This window comes from Salmo trutta, chromosome 3, assembly GCF_901001165.1.
Source record: "Salmo trutta chromosome 3, fSalTru1.1, whole genome shotgun sequence".
In the NCBI taxonomy this organism is placed as follows: Eukaryota; Metazoa; Chordata; class Actinopteri; order Salmoniformes; family Salmonidae; genus Salmo; species Salmo trutta.
The window spans coordinates 38415215-38435503 of record NC_042959.1 but is presented as its reverse complement, the minus strand read 5'-3'; the positions used below and the strand labels follow the sequence as shown (position 1 = coordinate 38435503).

The 20289-nt window shown below is 46.0% G+C and overlaps 1 protein-coding gene across 5 annotated transcripts in view; it reads left to right on the top strand.

The window, feature by feature from the left end:
* LOC115174944 (mitogen-activated protein kinase kinase kinase kinase 4) overlaps window positions 1–20289 on the top strand; it is a 57722-nt gene that overhangs the window by 13854 nt on the left and 23579 nt on the right. For 3 of the 5 annotated variants that reach the window (XM_029734014.1, XM_029734004.1, XM_029733995.1), the window contains exons 4-17: window positions 1342–1467; window positions 2015–2125; window positions 2563–2653; window positions 2791–2921; window positions 4172–4226; window positions 5321–5399; window positions 6083–6255; window positions 7498–7570; window positions 8017–8224; window positions 8739–8870; window positions 12009–12074; window positions 13961–14164; window positions 14448–14627; window positions 15448–15579. In XM_029734014.1, the coding sequence (XP_029589874.1) occupies window positions 1342–1467; window positions 2015–2125; window positions 2563–2653; window positions 2791–2921; window positions 4172–4226; window positions 5321–5399; window positions 6083–6255; window positions 7498–7570; window positions 8017–8224; window positions 8739–8870; window positions 12009–12074; window positions 13961–14164; window positions 14448–14627; window positions 15448–15579 (1761 nt within the window). Of the gene's footprint in view, window positions 1–1341; window positions 1468–2014; window positions 2126–2562; window positions 2654–2790; window positions 2922–4171; window positions 4227–5320; window positions 5400–6082; window positions 6256–7497; window positions 7571–8016; window positions 8225–8738; window positions 8871–12008; window positions 12075–13960; window positions 14165–14447; window positions 14628–15447; window positions 15580–20289 lie in introns of those variants that run through there. The other 2 variants (XM_029734023.1, XM_029734032.1) reach the window with 2 other exon arrangements.

The following is a 20289-nucleotide window of genomic DNA, read 5'->3' as shown; positions in this document are numbered from 1 at the left end:
CCAGACCTAGGGCCCAGCCGCGGCCCGGTCACTCGCCTCGACCCCTCTTGGGGATTGAGACATTGTCCTGTACAGAGAGCAGCTGTGCCGGGTCCTTTCCGAGCAGGAATGTCCTCTCCTCTTCCTGGTTTGATTTAAAGGGAAAGGATGGTTCAGTGAAGGCATGTGGTTGTCTCACTTTCCAGGACAGAAAGGTACCATTCTTTAAGAGAGGTCACTCAGCTGTATGAAGGGTCAAATGCCTATCTTGAATGGAGCTGCTGTTTCTCTCGGGGTCAGGAGACAGGAGCTGGGAGGCTGTTGGTAAGGCGAGAATAGAGAGAAAAACTGCCTGGTGTCCCCATTTAAACCTGTTATGCTGCTCCCGTTTCGGGAAAAGGTCATTTCCCACTCATATTATTATATAGTAGGCTATTTTGGGTGTGTATTTGTTGTTAAATATGTGAATTGGCAGAAAACGACACTTTTATTATCCTGTTATTTTTTGGGGGAGCTCAGTATCGTTATTAAACCACACAACCTATCAGCCCCTGTAAATCAAATCAAAGTCTAATTGGTCATATGCACAAGATACACTGTAAACAAATACTTTACAGGATTTTTTGGAATGAACTAGTCTACAGTAAATGTACATATTTGACCAAATCAAAGCACATTAGGCTGAATTTCTAAGATATATTCTGGGCAGTAGCTAAGGGATGTTGTGGTTTTCCTGTCAGGAAAGACAGTGTCATGTTACAGTCCATTGACTATAGGCCTACTACAGTATGAAAAACCCAGGGAATAGAAACGCAATGCATGAGAGTGTCATGCTTTTCCAAGGCTTCACACACAAACAAATCCCCTTCAGGCCCCTCTGACACACACTACTGCTTCTTAAAGAGAAGCTGTCTGTTTCTATCTCCACGCCAAAGACGTACTATGCTACATGAGCCCTCCCTTAGCCTTAGTGAGGGTCTATCAGTAGAGTGTATGGGAAGAAACAAATCAACATATCCTTAGTGCCCCATGCAATGTAAATATGAATGCTAAAATGGACTCCAAGCCCACATGCCATAATTGGTAGAGACTGAGCCAGTGATGAAATTATCACTGCTGTTGATTGCAATGTGTGTTGGTAGGCTTGTGGGTCACCAGTATGGCGGGCCCAGCACAAATCCACCATCTCAGTTTAACTTGAATGTTGGCTTAAAAGTAAACTGTAACTGTTATATGCTTGGGCAGCAAGAGAAGCAGGGTTTTCACTATCTGGGTTTGGGGTTGACTGCATTACAGCCTGCTGTTTTCCGTTGTCAAGTTTGATATAAAAAAAAAAATGTAATATCCTTTTTTTGTTTGCAGGAGGAAGAAGATGAAATAAAGTTAGAGATTAATATGTTGAAGACATATTCCCATCATAGGAATATAGCTACATACTATGGTGCCTTTGTGAAGAAGAGTCCTGCAGGTCAGGATGACCAGCTCTGGGTGAGTGGCTGCTTTCCATCTCTGTTGATTTCTCCTCACTTCAATCATCTCATCTCAATAACACCATCATCTTTAAGAGGGCCTGTATCTCTATCTATATGTATGTACAGCTCATACAGCTTCTTTGGGTTAGTATGCACCAGTGGAGGGTGCTGAGGGGAGGAGGGCTCATAGTAATGTCTGGAACGGAGCTGATGGAATGGTGTCAGGAAAAAATGGGATACCATTCCACTTATTCCGCTCCATTACCATGAGCCCGTCCTCCCCAATTAAGGTGCCACCAACTTCCTGTGGTATGCACCAAAGAACATGGTTCCAGAATGCATAACAAGGGCCAGGAGTTGTTCCTGACACCGTGACCTGACCAGGGAAACCTCAGAGCCCTTTAACTCATTCAAAGTCCAAGTTGTATCTGTGCCTTTCCTTGTGTGCTGTACTGGATGTGTGAGTGTTTTAGGCCTAGCAGTTGTAGTAACAGGGTTCTGCTGGTGGCCTGGCATCTGTCTGAGCCATTTCCTCTGTGTCTGTGTGTGACCTTGCTGTGTAGCTGGTGATGGAGTACTGTGGGGCGGGCTCAGTCACTGACCTAGTGAAGAAGACTAAAGGGAACTGCCTGAAAGAAGACTGGATCGCCTACATCTGCAGGGAGGTCCTCAGAGTGAGTACTGCTGCTGGAGATAAGCCATTTAAATAGGACTCTCCACAAACCCCTGGGGAGATGTAAAGGTCCTGAGAATCATTTCAGAGAGCTCTTCTCATCCTATATCGGCCATATTGTAGTGGGTGCGTTATTGCATTGGGCTTGGAGCTTTTGCTTATAAACTTATGGTAGGACAGTAATGGAGGGTTAGACGATGGCTCACAGGGGCAGATAGCTGCGTAGCACGGTGAAGTCATTATCTTAAATAAAATAAACTTCCTGTGTTTATTTTTAACTCCTTTGAAGCAGTGTACGATTTCTTTGCCTGTTCTGTTGGACAGCTTCCAAGCCCCGAGAGAGAGAGAGAGAGAGATCATGTGATGTGTACAATGTGTGAGTGCATGCGTGTGTCGTGTCCTGATATTGTGTGTGTATTTGTGTGTGTGTCAACACAGGGCCTGTCTCACCTCCACTCACACCACGTCATTCACAGAGACATCAAAGGCCAGAACGTGCTGCTGACTGAGAACGCAGAGGTCAAGCTGGGTAAGGACTAGGAGACAGGGTCAAAGTTCAACTCACAACCCACATAGCCACAGTGTCACTGTCACTTCAGTATTTGCTTGCTCTCCCCTTGTAGGTGTGGTTTAATCTGTTTGAACACTGTGTCTTGTCTTTGCCAGTTGACTTTGGGGTGAGTGCTCAGCTGGACAGGACGATAGGGAAGAGGAACACCTTTATTGGGACTCCGTACTGGATGGCCCCTGAAGTCATTGCTTGTGACGAGAACCCAGACTCTACTTATGACTACAGGGTAAGAGGCCACCATCTCTACTGGAAATGCTGTTTGTGTGTGTGTGTGTGTGTGTGTGTGTGTGTGTGTGTGTGTGTGTGTGTGTGTGTGTGTGTGTGTGTGTGTGTGTGTGTGTGTGTGTTAGAGTTTTCATTCTGAGCCCGAACCCGACGGGCGGGTCAATCTTGTGAATTGATTCTGGCCGGGCAGGTTTCGGTCTTGCCGTGCTGTTTTGAGAAAAGGAAAGTGGTGCGTGTCTGCGCACCTTTTAGCCTAATACGGCCACAGCAGCTGCAGACACTAGCGCCGCCAGGATTCCAATATTGGCTGGGCCAGAGACATTTGTGACCATGATTAAACTTTTTTTTCTGAAGATTGAAACGTTTCAAATTGGGATACGAATAGGCTCGAGTGCACTCGGGAGAATGATGATCCACAAGAATACGACAGGCAGTACATCTCAGTATCAGGAGAAGCCCATATTCCTATAGCATCTGTTAACGCCGATACATCCTAACAAAATACACCCTATGACTGCACTGCTAATGTGCCTTGCTGGACCTTGTAAACTATCGAATGTAGACCCATAACTGACACAAATATTTTCCTCATCAAACATGCATTTAAAACAGGGCTTTTGAGCAATTATTCAAATGGATGTTTGGCAGAAAATCTACTTTTTTTATTTATTGTTTAATTATTCAAGGCTCCCTTTGTTATTTAATTGAAAAAAATGCTTGATTGTATTTAAAGGCATGAATGACTTGTATGCTGTGTAATGACATGAATGAATGAATGAATGATTGATTGATTATATTGAAGTAGGCTAAGTTACATTAAAACAACTAAAAAAGGATGCGCTCTCACAGCTTGGTGGTGGATAGATTACATAAGGCTACGTGAGACAAGAGCAAAATAATACATTTGATTTAGGCTACATTATTGCATTCTAAATGTTTCTGATCAGTGATTATTAGACAAGTCATAGGCTTGGGAGTAGGACAGGCTACTACGCGACTGAAGAGAAAAATCCACTTGATAATAACATAACATAACAAAATCTGCTTATCAGCTAATATATGAGCTAACTACAATAAAGATGGCCATGAGCACTCTCCTTAACTTAACTAGTATTTTCCCAGCCTAATTGTGACCAAATATCCAAATGTGATTCAGCGAAAACAAAAATCTGACATTGATTGACATATCAAGATGAGTCCCCACGCTTGTCTGTTGAGTGGATCTGACTGGATGACTCTCCTCCTCTATAGAGTGACCTGTGGTCGCTGGGAATCACAGCTCTGGAGATGGCTGAAGGAGCACCACGTAAGTGTCACCTTCTCCCTCCCCTCCTGTCCATACACATTGCAGTCTCGTCAAGGAATCTTCGCTTTCTCCTACACATCTTAAAGTTGGAGGGTTTTTTGGAGGCCATGACTAATTTGCTCTACTGTAATTATATGGTTTATTTTCTTTTAAAGGGATACTTCAGGATTTTGGCAATGAAGACAAAATATCAACTTCCCTAGAGTCAGATGAACTCGTGGATACAATTTGTATGTCTGCGTGCAGTTTGAAGGAAGTTGCGACCTAGCGTTTGCACAATTGCTAACTAGCGTTAGCACAATTTTGGAAGTCTATGGTTAGCATTGGCTCGAGAAACTACCTCTAACTTCCTTCATACTGGATGCAGAAACATACAAATGGTATCCATGAGTTCATCTGACTCTGGGGAAGAAGATAAAGGGCTTCATTGCCAAAATCCTGAAGTATCCCTTTAAGCATATCCTATGTTATTATGCTGTACTTTTACGCTTGCAAAGTTCTAGTTTTGAATTTTGTTGGATTAACTCACTGTATGTTTTCATTCTCTCTCTGTGAGTGACTTCACAGAGTTGTCAGATATTGCAGCCCATATTACCAGTCATGGACTGAATCCAAGTGTCATTGAAAGTGATTGGGCTCACAATGATGTGACGGAGGTCAAACAATTCTCTCGCTTTTTGAAATTGAAATTCCTTGAGTCAAAAAACAGAGAAACAAATGAAAGAAACTCATGACTGTTTGGTGTCTGCTAAGCCTAGTGTTGCACCATGACCGAGATGGAGTTCACAATCACTGAATGAAAAACAAACAGTGTTGTAGTAGGACTGTGTAGTAAACACACACTACAAGCAGGCCAAGGGTAACAGGACAGGACTTTAGCCTAACATTGACAACACTGTGGAACACTTCTCCATCCCCTGCCATGTGATTAGGCCACAATGGAGCCTCTCATAACCTCGATCCCCTGTCTGTCTGTGTGCGTTCTAAATGGCACCCTATTGCCTACATTAGTGCACTACTTTTGACCAAGTCCTCGAGGGTGCCATTTGGGACGCAGCCATAGTTTCTCTGTCTGTGTCTGTCTCTGTTCCCAGCCCTGTGTGACATGCATCCCATGAGAGCCCTGTTCCTCATTCCTCGCAACCCGCCCCCCAAGCTCAAATCAAAGAAATGGTAAGAAAGACAGCTCAGCCTCTCTCGCTTAGCGACACCACGCCCCACAGAGCCTCAGCAACACAGCAGGAATGTTTTCCCCAGAGTGGCCAAAACTCATACAGCCTTGCTTCGCCTTCCTTTGCCCTTACACACAGCCTTTTCTCTTTCTTAGCTAGCTCCAATAACATTACTGCCAACAGAACTGCCACAATACAATGTCCCTTATTCACCCCTTATCTTACTGTTTTTGTGTGTACTGTAGCATTAGTTCAGGCTGAGCACATATTGTTTATTGTCACGTTCTTGGGTGTAATTCTAGCATCACAGTGTGAGATGACAATCCCCTCAGTAACAGTTTGACTGCATGCAATGCTCTAAAATAAGGCTTTTTAGATCCAATGGGAAGGGAAGGTGGATAAACTTTTGTCTTCCTGTTGACATGTCTTCAGCAGCCTTGCTTTTTTATCTTTCGTAATGCATGAAGCCTTGTGTTTGAACCCATGGAGTTCGATAATTCAATATTAATTCATACCAGCAGCTGCATGGCAGACATTGAGAAGGAATTGAGGCTGTGTCTGAAATGGCACCCTATTCCCTATAGCCCATGAGGATCTGGCCAAAAGTAGTGCACTACATAGGGGTTAGGGTGCCATCTCGGACACAGCCTGAGCCTGTAAGTTGTGACCCTCTGTCCTCTCCAGGTCCAAAAAGTTCCTGACCTTTGTGGAGAGCTGTCTGGTAAAAAACTACCTCCATCGTCCCGCCACAGAAACCCTCCTGAGACACTCATTCATCAAAGACCTGCCCAACGAACGGCAGGTCCGCATCATGCTCAAAGACCACCTGGACAGAACAAGGAAGAAGAGAGACAAAGGTGAGGCCATGTTGTCATAATGGGATATCAGAGATCAGCTAGTCTCACTCAACAACTGAGTCTGGCAGTCAAGGCTATAATTAATATCATGATTTAGTGCTGTATGATACCTTGCGTTGCCAATGACCATGGGGCAACTTTCTGGCCTTGTTATTCTTGGTCACACTGGCAGCGACAGTAAAAGTGGCAGTAAAAAGGTGTTTTGATTCTCAATCTTGTCTCCCAGTTCTCTGTTTACCCTTGTGTTTAATGTCTCTAGGCCTAGGGAGAGGCTACTGTATGACTGTCATTAATGAAAGGTTCTAATGAAGGGTTCCATTATCCACTGGTAATGTGGTGGGATTTGGGTTTAGAGGCAGCAGCAGGACTGCTCCTTGTCAGCCCTCTCACAGTGAGACTGCATACTCGTGTCATGTGAGAGGAATGCGCCTCAGAGGAAGCAGTGTTTAATCATCTCCTAGACTGCACCACACCCCCAGCGGCCTCCCTCGCTCCGTCTTCCTCCCCACGCCACATAATGACATCGTCTCCCTGCCTGCCTGCGCCCTCCGAGCCTCCAGGCTTCGCCCCAATACCAAAACAGCAGTTTCCTCGACCCTGTGCCGTTGGTTTGTTGGTTGGCGTTCTGCTTAGCTGGTCAGACGGACAGAGGGATGACCCTTTAGAGCAGAGCCAAGCCTGTAGTGAGACCATGTGAGACGCTGATAGCGGCAGCTCCTAACGCAGCAGATACACTCAGTCATTACCCTGTTTTCATAACCTACTAGAGTTTGACTTGGAATTACAAATTCCAGCATATCTCTCTCTCTCTCTCTCTCTCTCTCTCTCTCTCTGTGTGTAATTCACAATCTCTCATGAGGCCTCAGATGGAAGAATGAGCCTTACTTAATATGTAGAAGTATTTAGTCAATTATGACAAGCATTTTGGAATGCAATCCTATTGAAGAAAAGGAAGTGAGAGAGACAGTTCATGACGAGTTTTAGTTCCATGTGGGTTAACTGCAGGAGACACCTGGAGGGGAGACATTAGGTTGGTTTACTGATGCTTGAAACCTTCCCTGCTCAGATCATGAGAGAGGAGGAACTGACTAGCTAACTGTGGGAACAGTACAGTATGTGTGAAAGTGTTGTAAAGTTTAGAACCCTTTCCTTGTTTTCTCAGTATGTACAGTCATGTGCATGATGGTATCATTGGGATTACATGCATCCCTCATGTCTGAAGTAGTCACATGTTGTCCACAGAGGGCCCGGAGTATGAGTACAGCGGCAGTGAGGATGAGGAGGAGGAGATGAACGACGAGGAAGGTGAACCCAGGTATGATGACACAGCGTTTACCCTGTCTGTAACAAAAGTCAGACTCTAGGTCTGACGTCACGTCTACGTCCATCAAACAGCCAGCTGACCCTGTCTGTGACTAGTCCTCGCTTTACTGGTTATGTAATAGCTAATGCAGGCCTTGACCCTGAGAACTGTCATAGAGGATATTCATCTGAGAGTGCACAGTGTGTGAATGCATGGGCTTGTCCATGAAGACATTAACGTGTCATCAGATGCTCCTGCTTGTGTTCCCTTAGCTGGACACAGAGCGTCATATGGCGGTGACTATAAAAATATATTTGTGTGTGTGTGCTTGTGTGCATGTGCATGCAAGTGTTCCTTCCTGTGTGTAACTCTACTCCTAGCCATATAACTATGTGCCTCCTCACTCCTGCCCGTCACTCACTATGTGCCTTGCTACCATTTCTGTCCTGTATCCATAGCTCCATAGTGAACCTGCCGGGGGAGTCCACTCTAAGGAGAGAGTTCCTGCGTCTGCAGCAGGAGAACAAGACCCGGTCCGAAGCCCAGCGACAGCAGCAGGTCCTCCAGCAGCAGCTCCAGGACCAGGAGAGGTACAAACAGCAGCTGCTGGCCGAGAGGCAGAAGAGGATCCAACAGCAGAAAGAGCAGCGCAGGAGGCTGGAGGATGTGAGAGACACTCTTTAGTTGAAACACTCCACTCCTCTCTGCAGCCCTCTCGAGCAGAGCAGCAGAGCCAAACACCTGCTGCCCAGCCAGCAAATGAGCTTGGCTGGCTAGAGACTGACGGGCTCTCTCTTTTTCTCTCCCCCTCCTGTTGTTTGTTTGGCTCAAATGAGAAGGACTCTTTTGTGTTGAACAAACCAAAGAATTGTGCTATAGAACAATATAGAGTATTATACTGTGGTTTCCAAATACGGAGGGATTGCTTTCGGGAGTGATGCTTTTGTGTGGTTTGCTTTGCACAAAAGATGACTGACGTGATACTGTATGTCGTATTAGGTCTGCATACAGAGCTATGGTGTGTTCTGTAGTGTTTTTGTTGATGTACAGTACAGATGGATAGAGAATGATGTCATGTGCTGTGTTGGACTGTGATGTCGCATTGAGAATTGGCAGAGAAAATATATTCTGTTGAATGAGGTAATACCATGTTTAATGACGTTGTGTTGTTGTGTTACAGCAACAAAGGAGGCAGCTGCAGGATTCTGGGTTCCAATGGCCAGAGCTACAGGAGATGCTATGGAGAGAGGAGACTGAAGCTAATGACCGAGGTCTATTCAATGAGAGGAGCAAGAGAAGGGACAAGAAACAGGTAGCTGGCAAATTTGACCCCCCATAAAAAAAACATATTTTTTTTAGGTAGTAGACCACCTGCCCTAACCACGCAATTCTTATCCGCTTGTATTGCTCCATGTGATAGGCAGAAACCAAACAAGTATGTGCTGATTTGATGGTCTTTTGTGCCCGATATCTGAGGAGGATTATAAATATTTAGTTTATTGTGTAATAACACTGTACTTTACAAGCTGCTACAAGCTGTAAGTTCCTGGAGTTCAAACAGCATTGTCATGGGCCAATATGATCTAGATTCTAGTCTCGGTTGACATTTTTGGTCCATACATAATGTGTGTCTGAAGTCTGTGTTAACCTGGTTGTGCATCATAACACATAACACTGTAGTTTTCACTGGGACGGGACTCACTTTGTTTTGTCAGTAACCTGCTCTGAAAAATGCATTGTGACAAGGTTAATGCATTTTTAATCCAGGTGCAAGTTAACATTTTATACATGTTCCTCTACAAAAACTGCTTATATGCATTTGATATGAAGGGTGTTGACGCAGCACTTTCACTTTGTGTCAGGTTTCAGCCCATTGGTTATTAAATCCACCAAGGTAGCATTTAACTCCACTGATGAAGTTAGAAACACTATGGAAGATCAGAAAGAAATTGCCTGTGGGACCATCCTGAAAGAAAATAATTAAACATCTCTTACTTTTTTCTGCTGTATTAACATTTCCCATTATTTGAAGTTGGAGCTAGGCTGAGTGCCATGGTGAGAAGTCAGTGACAATTACGGCATCCTATAGCCGAGGTAAAGGGCTGTCATGTCGTTCTGAGGACTTTAATTAGACTGTTTAATTCAAACACTCGGTTAATTAATCTCCCACAGTTCAGTGGCTCTGGATGAGCCACACCTGCCTACCTGACTGCAGTACAGTACAGTAGATGACATGTCAGTCTGTGCGGGTCTATTACAGTCATGTTCAGTGGGATCATTAAGGTGTGCAGTGGTTTTGAGTCTGCTCAATGTGCCATTAGCTGAGCAATAGCCCACAAATCATGTATACAGTATGGGTGCGTTCCAAATGGCCCCCTATTCCCATCCACATCGACGTGGCCGCAGTGGACAGGGTCAAGAGCTTTAAGTTCCTCCGTGTCCACATCATGGTCCTCTCGCACCAGCACAGTCATGTAGAAAGCAACACAGAGCCTCTTCTCCCTCAGGAGGCATGGCTCCTCAGATCCTTAGGAACTTTTACAGCTGCTCCATCGACAGCATCCTGACTGGTTGTATCATTGTCTGGTATGGAAATTGCACCGCCCGCGACCGGAAGGCCCTACAAAGAGTGGTGCGGGCGGCCCAGTGCATCACTGGGGGTGAACGTCCCAGCCGTCCAGGACGTATATGCAAGGTGGTGTCTGAGAAAGGCCCGAAAAATTGCCAAAGACTCCAGTCGCCCGAGATAAGGAATGTTCTCCGTGCTACCGTCTGCCGGAAAGTATTCAGACCCCATGACTTTTTCCACATTTCTTTACTTCACAGCCTAATTCGAAAATTGATTAAATACAATTTTGTTCTCATCATTCTTCACACAATACCCCATAATGACAAAACTAAAACAGGTTTTTAGACATTTTTGCAAATTAATTCAAAATAAAAAACAGAAAGAAGTTATTGAGAGGACTGGGGCGAAAATAGCCTAAGATTTGTTTTTTGAAGTTCGTCCAAGTGTTTCTTGCACAGAGATTTTGAGATCCTCTGTCCATCTTTCATCACTCCTGTCGGATTTATCTATAGTTATGCACATGCGCAAACAGGATTTATTTACAATTATAAACTGGGTGATTTGAGCCTTGAATGCTGATTGGTTGAAAGCCATGGTATATCAGACCATGTAACCAGTGTGTGACAAAAAATTGCTAATTACATTGGTAATAGCAATAAGGCACCTCAGGGGTTTGTGGTATATGGCCAATATACCACGGCTAAGGGCTGTGTCTTAAGAACAGCCCTTATCTGTGGTATATTGGCTATATACCACTTCTCCTCAGGCCTTATTGCTTAATCATAGCAGTCAAAACAAGTTAAATAGATATCCATTGATGGAAAATTATCAGGTGAGTTTAATAAGGGCAAAATATATTTTCTCTTGCAACTTATTCTTAAGCTCGCAATAATTATTATTTTGATGGAAAAACAAATTTTGCTTCTTAGTTTACGTCATTACAAATTACGTCGATATTCCTTCTTAATTCGCTCGATAACGTTATAGAAAAAGGGTTTATTGGATAAATGTGGCAACTCCGCTCTTGCTGTAGAAAAAAATGTAGGTGCTAGTTTTCAGGCCTAGGGGATGGGTTTTGAGAGATCGTTGGTATCGAAATTTAAGCGAGACCTGGCAACCCTGTGTGCATGACAATAAAACCTGAACAATGAACAATATAAAACACATGCATGGACCATTTAACAAACACATGCATGGAGCATGTCAAGCTACACACATAGGTTGCATCCTAAATGGCACCCTATTCCCTATATAGTGTACTACTTTTGACCACCTCTGATCAGAAGTAGTACAATATATAGGGAACAGGGTGCCATTCGGGATGCAGCCTTTGTATGTATCTTGACGTGCTCCATGCATGTGTTTCTCTTGGTGAGAGTGATGTAGAAGGCAGCTCTAATGAGTTTAGACAGAATCCTGGAGAGTGGCCCGGCTACCAATTAATTACAGATGGCCAGTAGGGCTGATTGCCTGGCTGTGCTGCTCTCTCTCCTCCTGTCTGCCTGTCTCAGCTGTAGCTTACATGGGTTTCCGCCGCCTCATCCTCAAGCATCCTCAAGCGCATCTGGAGATGCAACCTGTACCATTTACCATCTATTGACTAGAACATGTTTTTAACCCATTCTGTGTTAGCCCAGGGGGGAAGAACTCTCTGCACGCTTTTGATTCAGCCATTCACTCTATCAGGGTCATTTAGAGTTATGTGGACTAATTTTCATGGTTAAATATTTAAAAGAGGAGGGTTAAGAGCCTTATGCAAGCTAGCTAGACACTGAATATTTTAGGTTTTTCACCAGGATTCAGTCATTGGATTTCCTAAGTCAGAAACCTTGACGTGATCAAAAACAAAATTCTCTCTCTCTCTCTCTCGTTGAATTGTAGCTGGAGGATTGTGGCACACAGAGGAGTGATGTCGGAGGAAGACCTGCAGGTCCTTTAAATGAACAGGTAATAACTGCCTTCTGTTTTTTGTCACTCAACCTGCATAGAGAACGAAATGCATCAAACCGTGCCATGAAATCACTCCAATATTTATGAAAGACATGGGTGGTTATTGAATTCAAATGTTTTGGTATGAATGTTGTGTCTTGGTCTATGGGAAATATTATGACTGGTTCTGCATGAAACGGCACAGAGTGTGAGAACACCGGTGTGTCAAGAGCAAGTTTGTTGCTGTCAATGAAGGAGTAGAGAAAATAGAATGGTGAAAAATTCAATGTTTAGACTACCATGGCTGATTTCAAAGTCAAGACCTTGTTGCTTTCTCAGAGTATACTATGGCTCCTGTACCACAGGTCCTGTTAAATTATTCCTCTCATGCTATCCCAGACTTAGCATGGGTAGCTAAAGGCCACATTCTCTTAAGGTCTGTTTCCCTAACTTCTAATGATGATAGATGCTAGGCTAACTGGAAACACAGTCAATCCTGCGTACTCAAAGGCAACAGAAAGACTATGTACTGTAATGTACTGTAGAAGAAAACACTTAAGAACTCTGAACGGCTCTGTTTGACTTTTAATCCACAAGGAGCCTTGTACTAAAAGGCGTCATTTGCTTTTAAAAGGCATCGACTTTAAAGTTGCATCTAAAGTAATTGACAGGAGGAATCCTATTTAGGCACAACGGATTGTAACTGCTTGATATGTGGATGCAAGTGCAACCCCCCACCGCGATGTAAAGAAAAATATGTTTGAAAAGCAATGAAAAGGAATGTTTAGACTTACAATAAGAAAAAAATTGCCCATGCTACCGATAACTATATTGGTCCGGTAATACAGGACTAGTAAAGGCCCAGTGCACCACTTTTGTGAGATTTTAATATATATTTATTTTTTTATTCAAATTTTTCGGGGGGTACTGCAGCTCCCCTACTTCTCGCTGCTATGGTAGGGAGAATAAAACAATGCATTCTCAATGCATTGAGATCAAACGCAGCCTATGTGTTTGTCACTTGAGTATGGAATCCTGCCTCCTCGTTTGCTTGAGAAGCCCACTGCTGTGCCGAACAGCCAGAACCCTATTAGATTATTTATGTATCTCGATTCACAATATCCTCATTGTAAACATTAGTCTTGATCCCCGTGATATAAATCCATGGCTTGTGTTTAGTCTTTAAATAGCATGCAGTGCTTGGAGAAAAAGGCTCTCCTTGCGTTTGTCAACGCTGGTAAAAGAGAGAGTAAATACCAAGTAACATTAAGGGGCTTTTTGTTTCTCATTTAATCTGATTTAGCAAATAGCATGAAATTATGGTGAACTCATCATAAATCATAGATGAAAAACATCCAAGCTTATATGGGATTACAGGTGTGTAATTGATTTAGCTCAACTTCTCTTTCTCTCTATGTAGTCTTCATGTCAGTGTGACCTTGTAATCACTTCATTGAATCTGAAGTGAAAAAGCATGACATACATTTAACAGTGGGAGAAATGTCCTTGGTGGTTTACTATAATAAGAAATTCAGTTGATACTGTATTTATGTGCTTCTTGCGGGTGTGTGTGTGTTTGGGGCGAGGGCTCTATGTGAGTGTATGTGTGTGTGCTTTTCATGTGTGCTGATCATAAAGCCTGGGAGTGCCCCTCCTGAAACAATACCTCCTCCAGTTCTGACGTCTGGAGAGAGTTTAGCCTCGTTCCAGTTTCAGTTTCAATGAGAGCCTTCTACTGGGCCTGGATCTTCTAGCTACAGTAGAGGCTCTATTGAAAGCAGCTGTTTCCAGGCTGCAGCATTGGCCACCTGGCCTTGTCATCTATCTGTCTTGGAGCAGTACTGCAGGCACGGGATGAGGCTGCTGAATGCCAGTGTCCTGTGTTTGTCTCTGTCGTTGTGTAGAGGAGGACCGAGCCTCCACCTCCACTGCCTCATCCTCAGCAGCAGCCCCAGCAGCAGCAGCAGGGTAAAAAGTTCCACCGCACGCTGCCCAAAGACCAAACGCAGCTGCTTTCGCTTCAGCACGACCACAGACACAAACAGAGGGAGCCCCAGAAGGCTGCTAGTGCCACGCCTAACTGCCCTGCAAATAGCCAGTGCAAAGCGGTAAAGTCCCCCTTGTCCCACTCTCCCCGAGCCCCCCCCCACCCACACACTACTCGCTGCCTCCCTCTCTCTCTCTCACCGCCCTGTCTGTATCTCTATGTGTCTAGTGTTGTGTTTGTTTGCGTTTGTGCATTAGTGTGCCAGATAGCTATTAGTCGCTCAAAGAGAGATTTGAAGTCTGTTTTGGGTTATTGGTTATAATTCATAATCCAGTATGCAATAATATAGTCTGACTACAGTGTCCAGGGGTCTGGTTCTGACTGTCCTTGTCCATGTTGCTCAGATGGAGATGGAAAGGGGGAAGACCTCTGACAGCTATCAGGTCAACCTGAACAGAGTGTTGGCTGGGCTGCCCCTTCCCCTACACCCCCTTCCTCTCCCCCTAAACATCCATACCAGACTGAGCTCCGGGAGCAGCTCCAGCCCCTGTACCCCTGCCATGCAGAGGGCCGCCATACAACAGGTACAGTAGTCCACTCCCCATCCCCTGCCCAAATAACCGTACCCTTCCTAACACCACCAATCAATTCAATCAGTCAATATCTTTATTTGCCCCAGTTTGGAAAATCATTACGCAGCTAGGCATTCACAATATGCAATATAGTGTACTTACCTCATACATTACATGTACTGACGACATCAACACCATCACCACTTGACAATGACACATAGTTAAAACAGATGCCTAAGAGATTCAAAGTAAAGGGTTAACTTAGCAAACAAGTCAGAGAATAGGCATTGCCTCTCTATATTAGTAACTGCAAACGTTAGATTAAAAATCTTTGTAAATGTCACTTAATTTATTTAGAAGTTATGACACGTATTTTGCAAGACCCTATTGACTAATCAAATGGGTGTCAAGGCTTCAACATATATTTTGATCATTTCAACATTTTGAAAACCCACGTTTTGTACTCTCACAGTTTTTGTCAGCTCTTCTGTTGGGAAGGTATTAGTCAAGGATCTATACATATCCTATGCCATCTTGTGCTTTGTGGTTGATCATTTAGTTGTCCTTCCTCTTACTTTATCCAGAACCCAAAAATGATTACTTCCTTTTTCCCATCTTGTTTGTCCTACAGTACTGAGAGTCTCTGTCTCAAATAGTACCCTATTCCCTTTATATTGCATCCATAGGGCACTGGTCAAAACTAATGCACTATAGAGAATAGGGTGCCACTTGGAACGGGACCAATGTGTCACTAAGTAAAGTAATCTAACCCAGAGCCGTATGAATATATAAAAATATAGTTGGTCTGATCTAAACTAACTGTCCATTTCAGAATGCCAATCTTCACTCCAGTCGAGATAGCCCTCACAGCAGCTCTATGTCTGACATGGCCACCACTCCCATGTCTCCTATGTTTGACGATGTCTTCTGGGACTTCCAAAACTCTATGGAGTGCCCACCAAAGGTCTGTCCGTCTATCATTGTGGTGACGTGTGTATATGTTGTGGTGTGTACACACACATGTTGTGTACATACTGTATATACACGTGTACATTTACACATGTTGTATGTAGAGGTCCAGTCAAAAGCATTTTCTCTATTTTTACTATTTTCTACATTGTAGAATAATAGTGAAGACCTGAAAATATGAAATAACACATATGGAATCCAAAAAAACATCAAAAAGTGTTAAACAAATCAAATATATTTTAGATTTTAGATTCTTCAAAGTAGCCACCCTTTGCCTTGATGACAGCTTTTCACACTCTCAACCAGCATCACCTGGAATGCTTTTCCAACAGTCTTGAAGGAGTTCCCACATATGCTGAGCACATGTTGGCTGCTCTTCCCTGACACCTGGCCAACTCATCCCAAACCATCTCAATTGGGTTGAGGTTGGGTGATTGTGGAGGCCAGGTCATCTGATGCAGCACTCTGTCATTCTCTTTCTTGGTCAAATAGCCCTTACACAGTCTGGAGGTGTGTTGGGTCATTGTCCTGTTGAAAAACAAATGATAGTTCCACAAAGCGCAAACCAGATGGGATGGTGTATCGCTGCAGAATGCTGTGGTAGCCATGCTGGTTAAGTGTGCCTTAAAATCTAAATAAATCACAGACAGTGTCACCAGCAAAGCACCCCCACGCCATCACACCTCCATGCTTCATGGTGGGAACCACACATGCTGTCAGGCGGTGGTTAACTGGTGCAGTGAATCACCGGCCTCGGGGACGACCCGGAGGACGAGGCGCAGGGCGATCCGGATGGAGACGGTAGAACTTCCGCAGCATCGAAGGGTCCAATACATCCTCCACCGGCACCCAGCATCTCTCCTCCGGACCGTACCTCTCCCACTCCACGAGGTACTGAAGGCCCCTCGCCCGACGCCTTGAGTCCAATATGGCTCGAACTGCATATGCCGGGGCCCCCTTGATGTCCAGAGGGGGCAGAGGAACCTCCCGCACCTCAGACTCCTGGAGTGGACCAACCACCACCGGCCTGAGGAGAGACACATGGAACGAGGGGTTAATACGGTAATCGGGGGGAAGCTGTAACCTGTAACAAACCTTGTTCAGTCTCCTCAGGACTTTGAATGGCCCCACAAACCGCGGACCCAGCTTCCGGCAGGGCAGGCGGAGGGGCAGGTTTCAGGTCGAGAGCCAGACCCGGTCCCCCGGTGCGAACACCGGGGCCTCACTGCGGTGGCGGTCTGCGCTTGCTTTCTGATGCCTCACGGCCTGCTGAAGGTGCACATGAGCGACGTCCCATGTCTCCTCCGAGCGCCTAAACCAGTCGTCCACCGCAGGAGCCTCGATCTGGCTCTGATGCCAAGGCGCCAGAACCGGCTGGTACCCCAGTACGCACTGGAAGGGGGAGAGGTTAGTGGAGGAGTGGCGGAGCGAGTTTTGGGCCATCTCTGCCCAGGGTATGAACGCCGCCCACTCCCCCGGCCGGTCCTGGCAATAAGACCACAGAAACCTACCCACATCCTGGTTCACTCTCTCCACCTGCCCATTACTCTCGGGGTGAAAACCTGAGGTAAGGCTAACCGAGACCCCCAGACGTTCCATGAACGCCCTCCAGACCCTTGACGTGAACTGGGGACCTCGATCAGATACTATGTCCTCAGGCACCCCGTAGTGCCGGAAGACGTGTGTGAACAGGGCCTCCGCAGTCTGTAGGGCCATAGGGAGACCGGGCAAAGGGAGTAGACGGCAGGACTTAGAAAACCGATCCACAACGACCAGGATCGTGGTGTTACCCTGTGAGGGAGGAAGATCTGTTAGGAAGTCCACCGACAGGTGCGACCACGGCCGTTGTGGAACGGGTAAGGGTTGTAACTTCCCTCTGGGCAGATGCCTAGGGGCCTTGCACTGGGCGCACACTGAGCAGGAGGAAACATAAACCCTCACGTTCTTAGCCAAGGTGGACCACCAATACTTCCCACTAAGACAGCGCACTGTCCGACCGATGCCAGGGTGACCAGAGGAGGGTGACGTGTGGGCCCAATAGATCAAATGGTCGCGGACAGCAGACGGAACGTACAGACGCCCAGCTGGACACTGGAGGGAGTGGGCTCTGTACGCAACGCCCGCTCGATGTCCGCGTCCAGCTCCCACACTACCGGTGCCACCAGGCAAGAGGCCGGGAGTATGGGAGTGTGATCCATGGACCGCTCCTCCGTGTCATACATCCAGGACAGTGCGTCTGCCTTAGCGTTCTGGGAACCTGGTCTGTAGGACAGGGTGAAGACAAAACGGGTAAAGAACACTAAGCGAGGGTTCAGTCTCCTCGTCGCCCGGATGTACTCCAGATTGCGGTGGTCAGTCCAGATGAGAAAAGGGTGTTTAGCCCCCTCAAGCCAATGTCTCCACGCCTTCAATGCCTTGACGACAGCTAACAGCTCCCGGTCCCCCACGTCATAGATTCGCTCCGCCGGGCTGAGCTTCTTCGAAAAGAAGGCACAGGGGCGGAGCTTTGGTGGCGTACCCGAGCGCTGAGAGAGCACGGCTCCTATCCCAGCCTCGGATGCGTCCACCTCCACTATGAACGCCAAAGAGGGATCTGGATGAGCCAGCATGGAAGCCGAGGTAAACAGAGCCCTCAGGTGACCAAAAGCCCCTGTCCGCCTCAGCTGACCACTGCAAACGCACCGGTCCCCCCTTCAGCAGTGAGGTAATGGGAGCCGCCACCTGACCAAAGCCCCGGAGGTTATCCGGTAGTAGTTGGCAAACCCTAGAAACCGCTGCACTTCCTTTACCGTGGTGGGAGTAGGCCAATTACGCACGGCTGAAATGCGGTCACTCTCCATCTCCACCCCTGAAGTGGAAATACGGTACCCTAGGAAGGAGACGGACTGTTTAAAGAACAGACATTTCTCAACCTTGACGTACAGGTCATGCTCCAACAGTCGACCAAGCACCCTGCGCACCAGGGACACATGCTCGGCGCTTATAGCGGAGTATATCAGAATGTCATCAATATATACCACTACACCCTGCCCGTGCAGGTCCCTGAAAATCTCGTCTACAAAGGCCTGGAAGACTGATGGAGCATTTATCAACCCGTACGGCATGACGAGGTACTCATAGTGCCCTGAGATGGTACTAAAAGCCGTCTTCCACTCGTCTCCCTCCCGGATACGCACCAGGTTGTAAGCGCTCCTGAGATCCAGGGTGGACGGTTGCCAGGTAGAGCTCCAGCTGGAGTAGGAACCCCTGACATCCGGCAGCCGTCCCATCATACTCCCTCGGAAGAGCGAGCCTGTCACGGTTGTCGTTGGTTAAGGAGGACCAAAACGCAGCAGGTATGTGTAAGCTCATCTTGAGGTTTATTGACTCCAAAATGAACACCAAAAATAACAAAAAGAGAACGACCGATCAACACACAGTCTGGCAAGGCACAAGGCTAAACTCAGAACAATCTCCCACAATTAAACAGACAAACACACCCAACTAATATAGGACTTCCAATCAAAGGCAACACCACACAGCTGCCTTCAATTGGAAGTCCACCCCAATTAACCAAACATAGACATACAACTAACTAGATCAACATAGAAATACGTGAAACTCAAACAGTGCCCAAAAACCCCGGAATACTAAATCAAATGCCCTTACAACAAAAACACCACCCTGAACCACATAAAACAAATACCCTCTGCCACGTGCTGACCAAACTACAATACCAATTAACCCTTATACTGGCCAGGGCGTGACAGAGCCGAATCCCACTGGGACCGGGTGAAGGAGGGGTGAGTGGTGGTGCTGGTGGAGGCAATGGAGGAACTCCTCTTCTCTCCCAACGATCCATAGTTTGCAGGACGCGATCCATGGCGGTGCCGAGATGCTGTAACATGGCAGCGTGCTGCTGGACGCGCTCCTCAACCCCTAATACCGGGGCATCTGCTCCTGCTGACTCCATTTCGGGGTGCGTGTTTCTGTCAGGCGGTGGTTAACTGGTGCAGTGAATCAGGCGCAGGAGAGCAGAAATGTGTGTACAAGGTATTTAATTCCACGACAGCACCAGTATACAGACAATACTCAAAGTGCAGAGAAATACCGGTCACTCAAAAATAACGGGCGTAAATACATAACCCGGCAAACATAACCAGCCGACAAGTACCGCCATGAACAATCAATAAACACGCACACTAACATGTGGGAAACAGAGGGTTAAATAATGAACATGTAATTGGGGAATAGAAATCAGGTGTGTAGAAAACAAAGACAAGACAAATGGAAAATGAAAAGTGGATCGGCGATGGCTAAAAGATCGGTGACGTCGACCCCCGAACGCCGCCCCAACAAGGAGAGGGACCGACTTCGGCCGATCATCCGATCACCTACTCTGCGTCTCACAAAGAGATGGTGGTTGGAACCAAAACCAATAGGGCTAACTTCTGTTTACCACCCTTACCATGTCACAACTGATTGGCTCAAACGCATTAAGAAGGAAAGAAATTCCACATATTAACTTTTAACAAGGCACACCTGTTCATTGAAATGCATTCCAGGTGACTACCTCATGAAGCTGATTGAGAGAATGCCATCTTTGCCATCTAGGCAAAGGGTGGCTACTTTGAAGAATCTCAAATATTGTAACGGCTGTCGTCGGAAGAAGACCAAGGTGCAGCGGAGTTAATGTTCATCATAAAAGGTTTTAATGATCAACGAA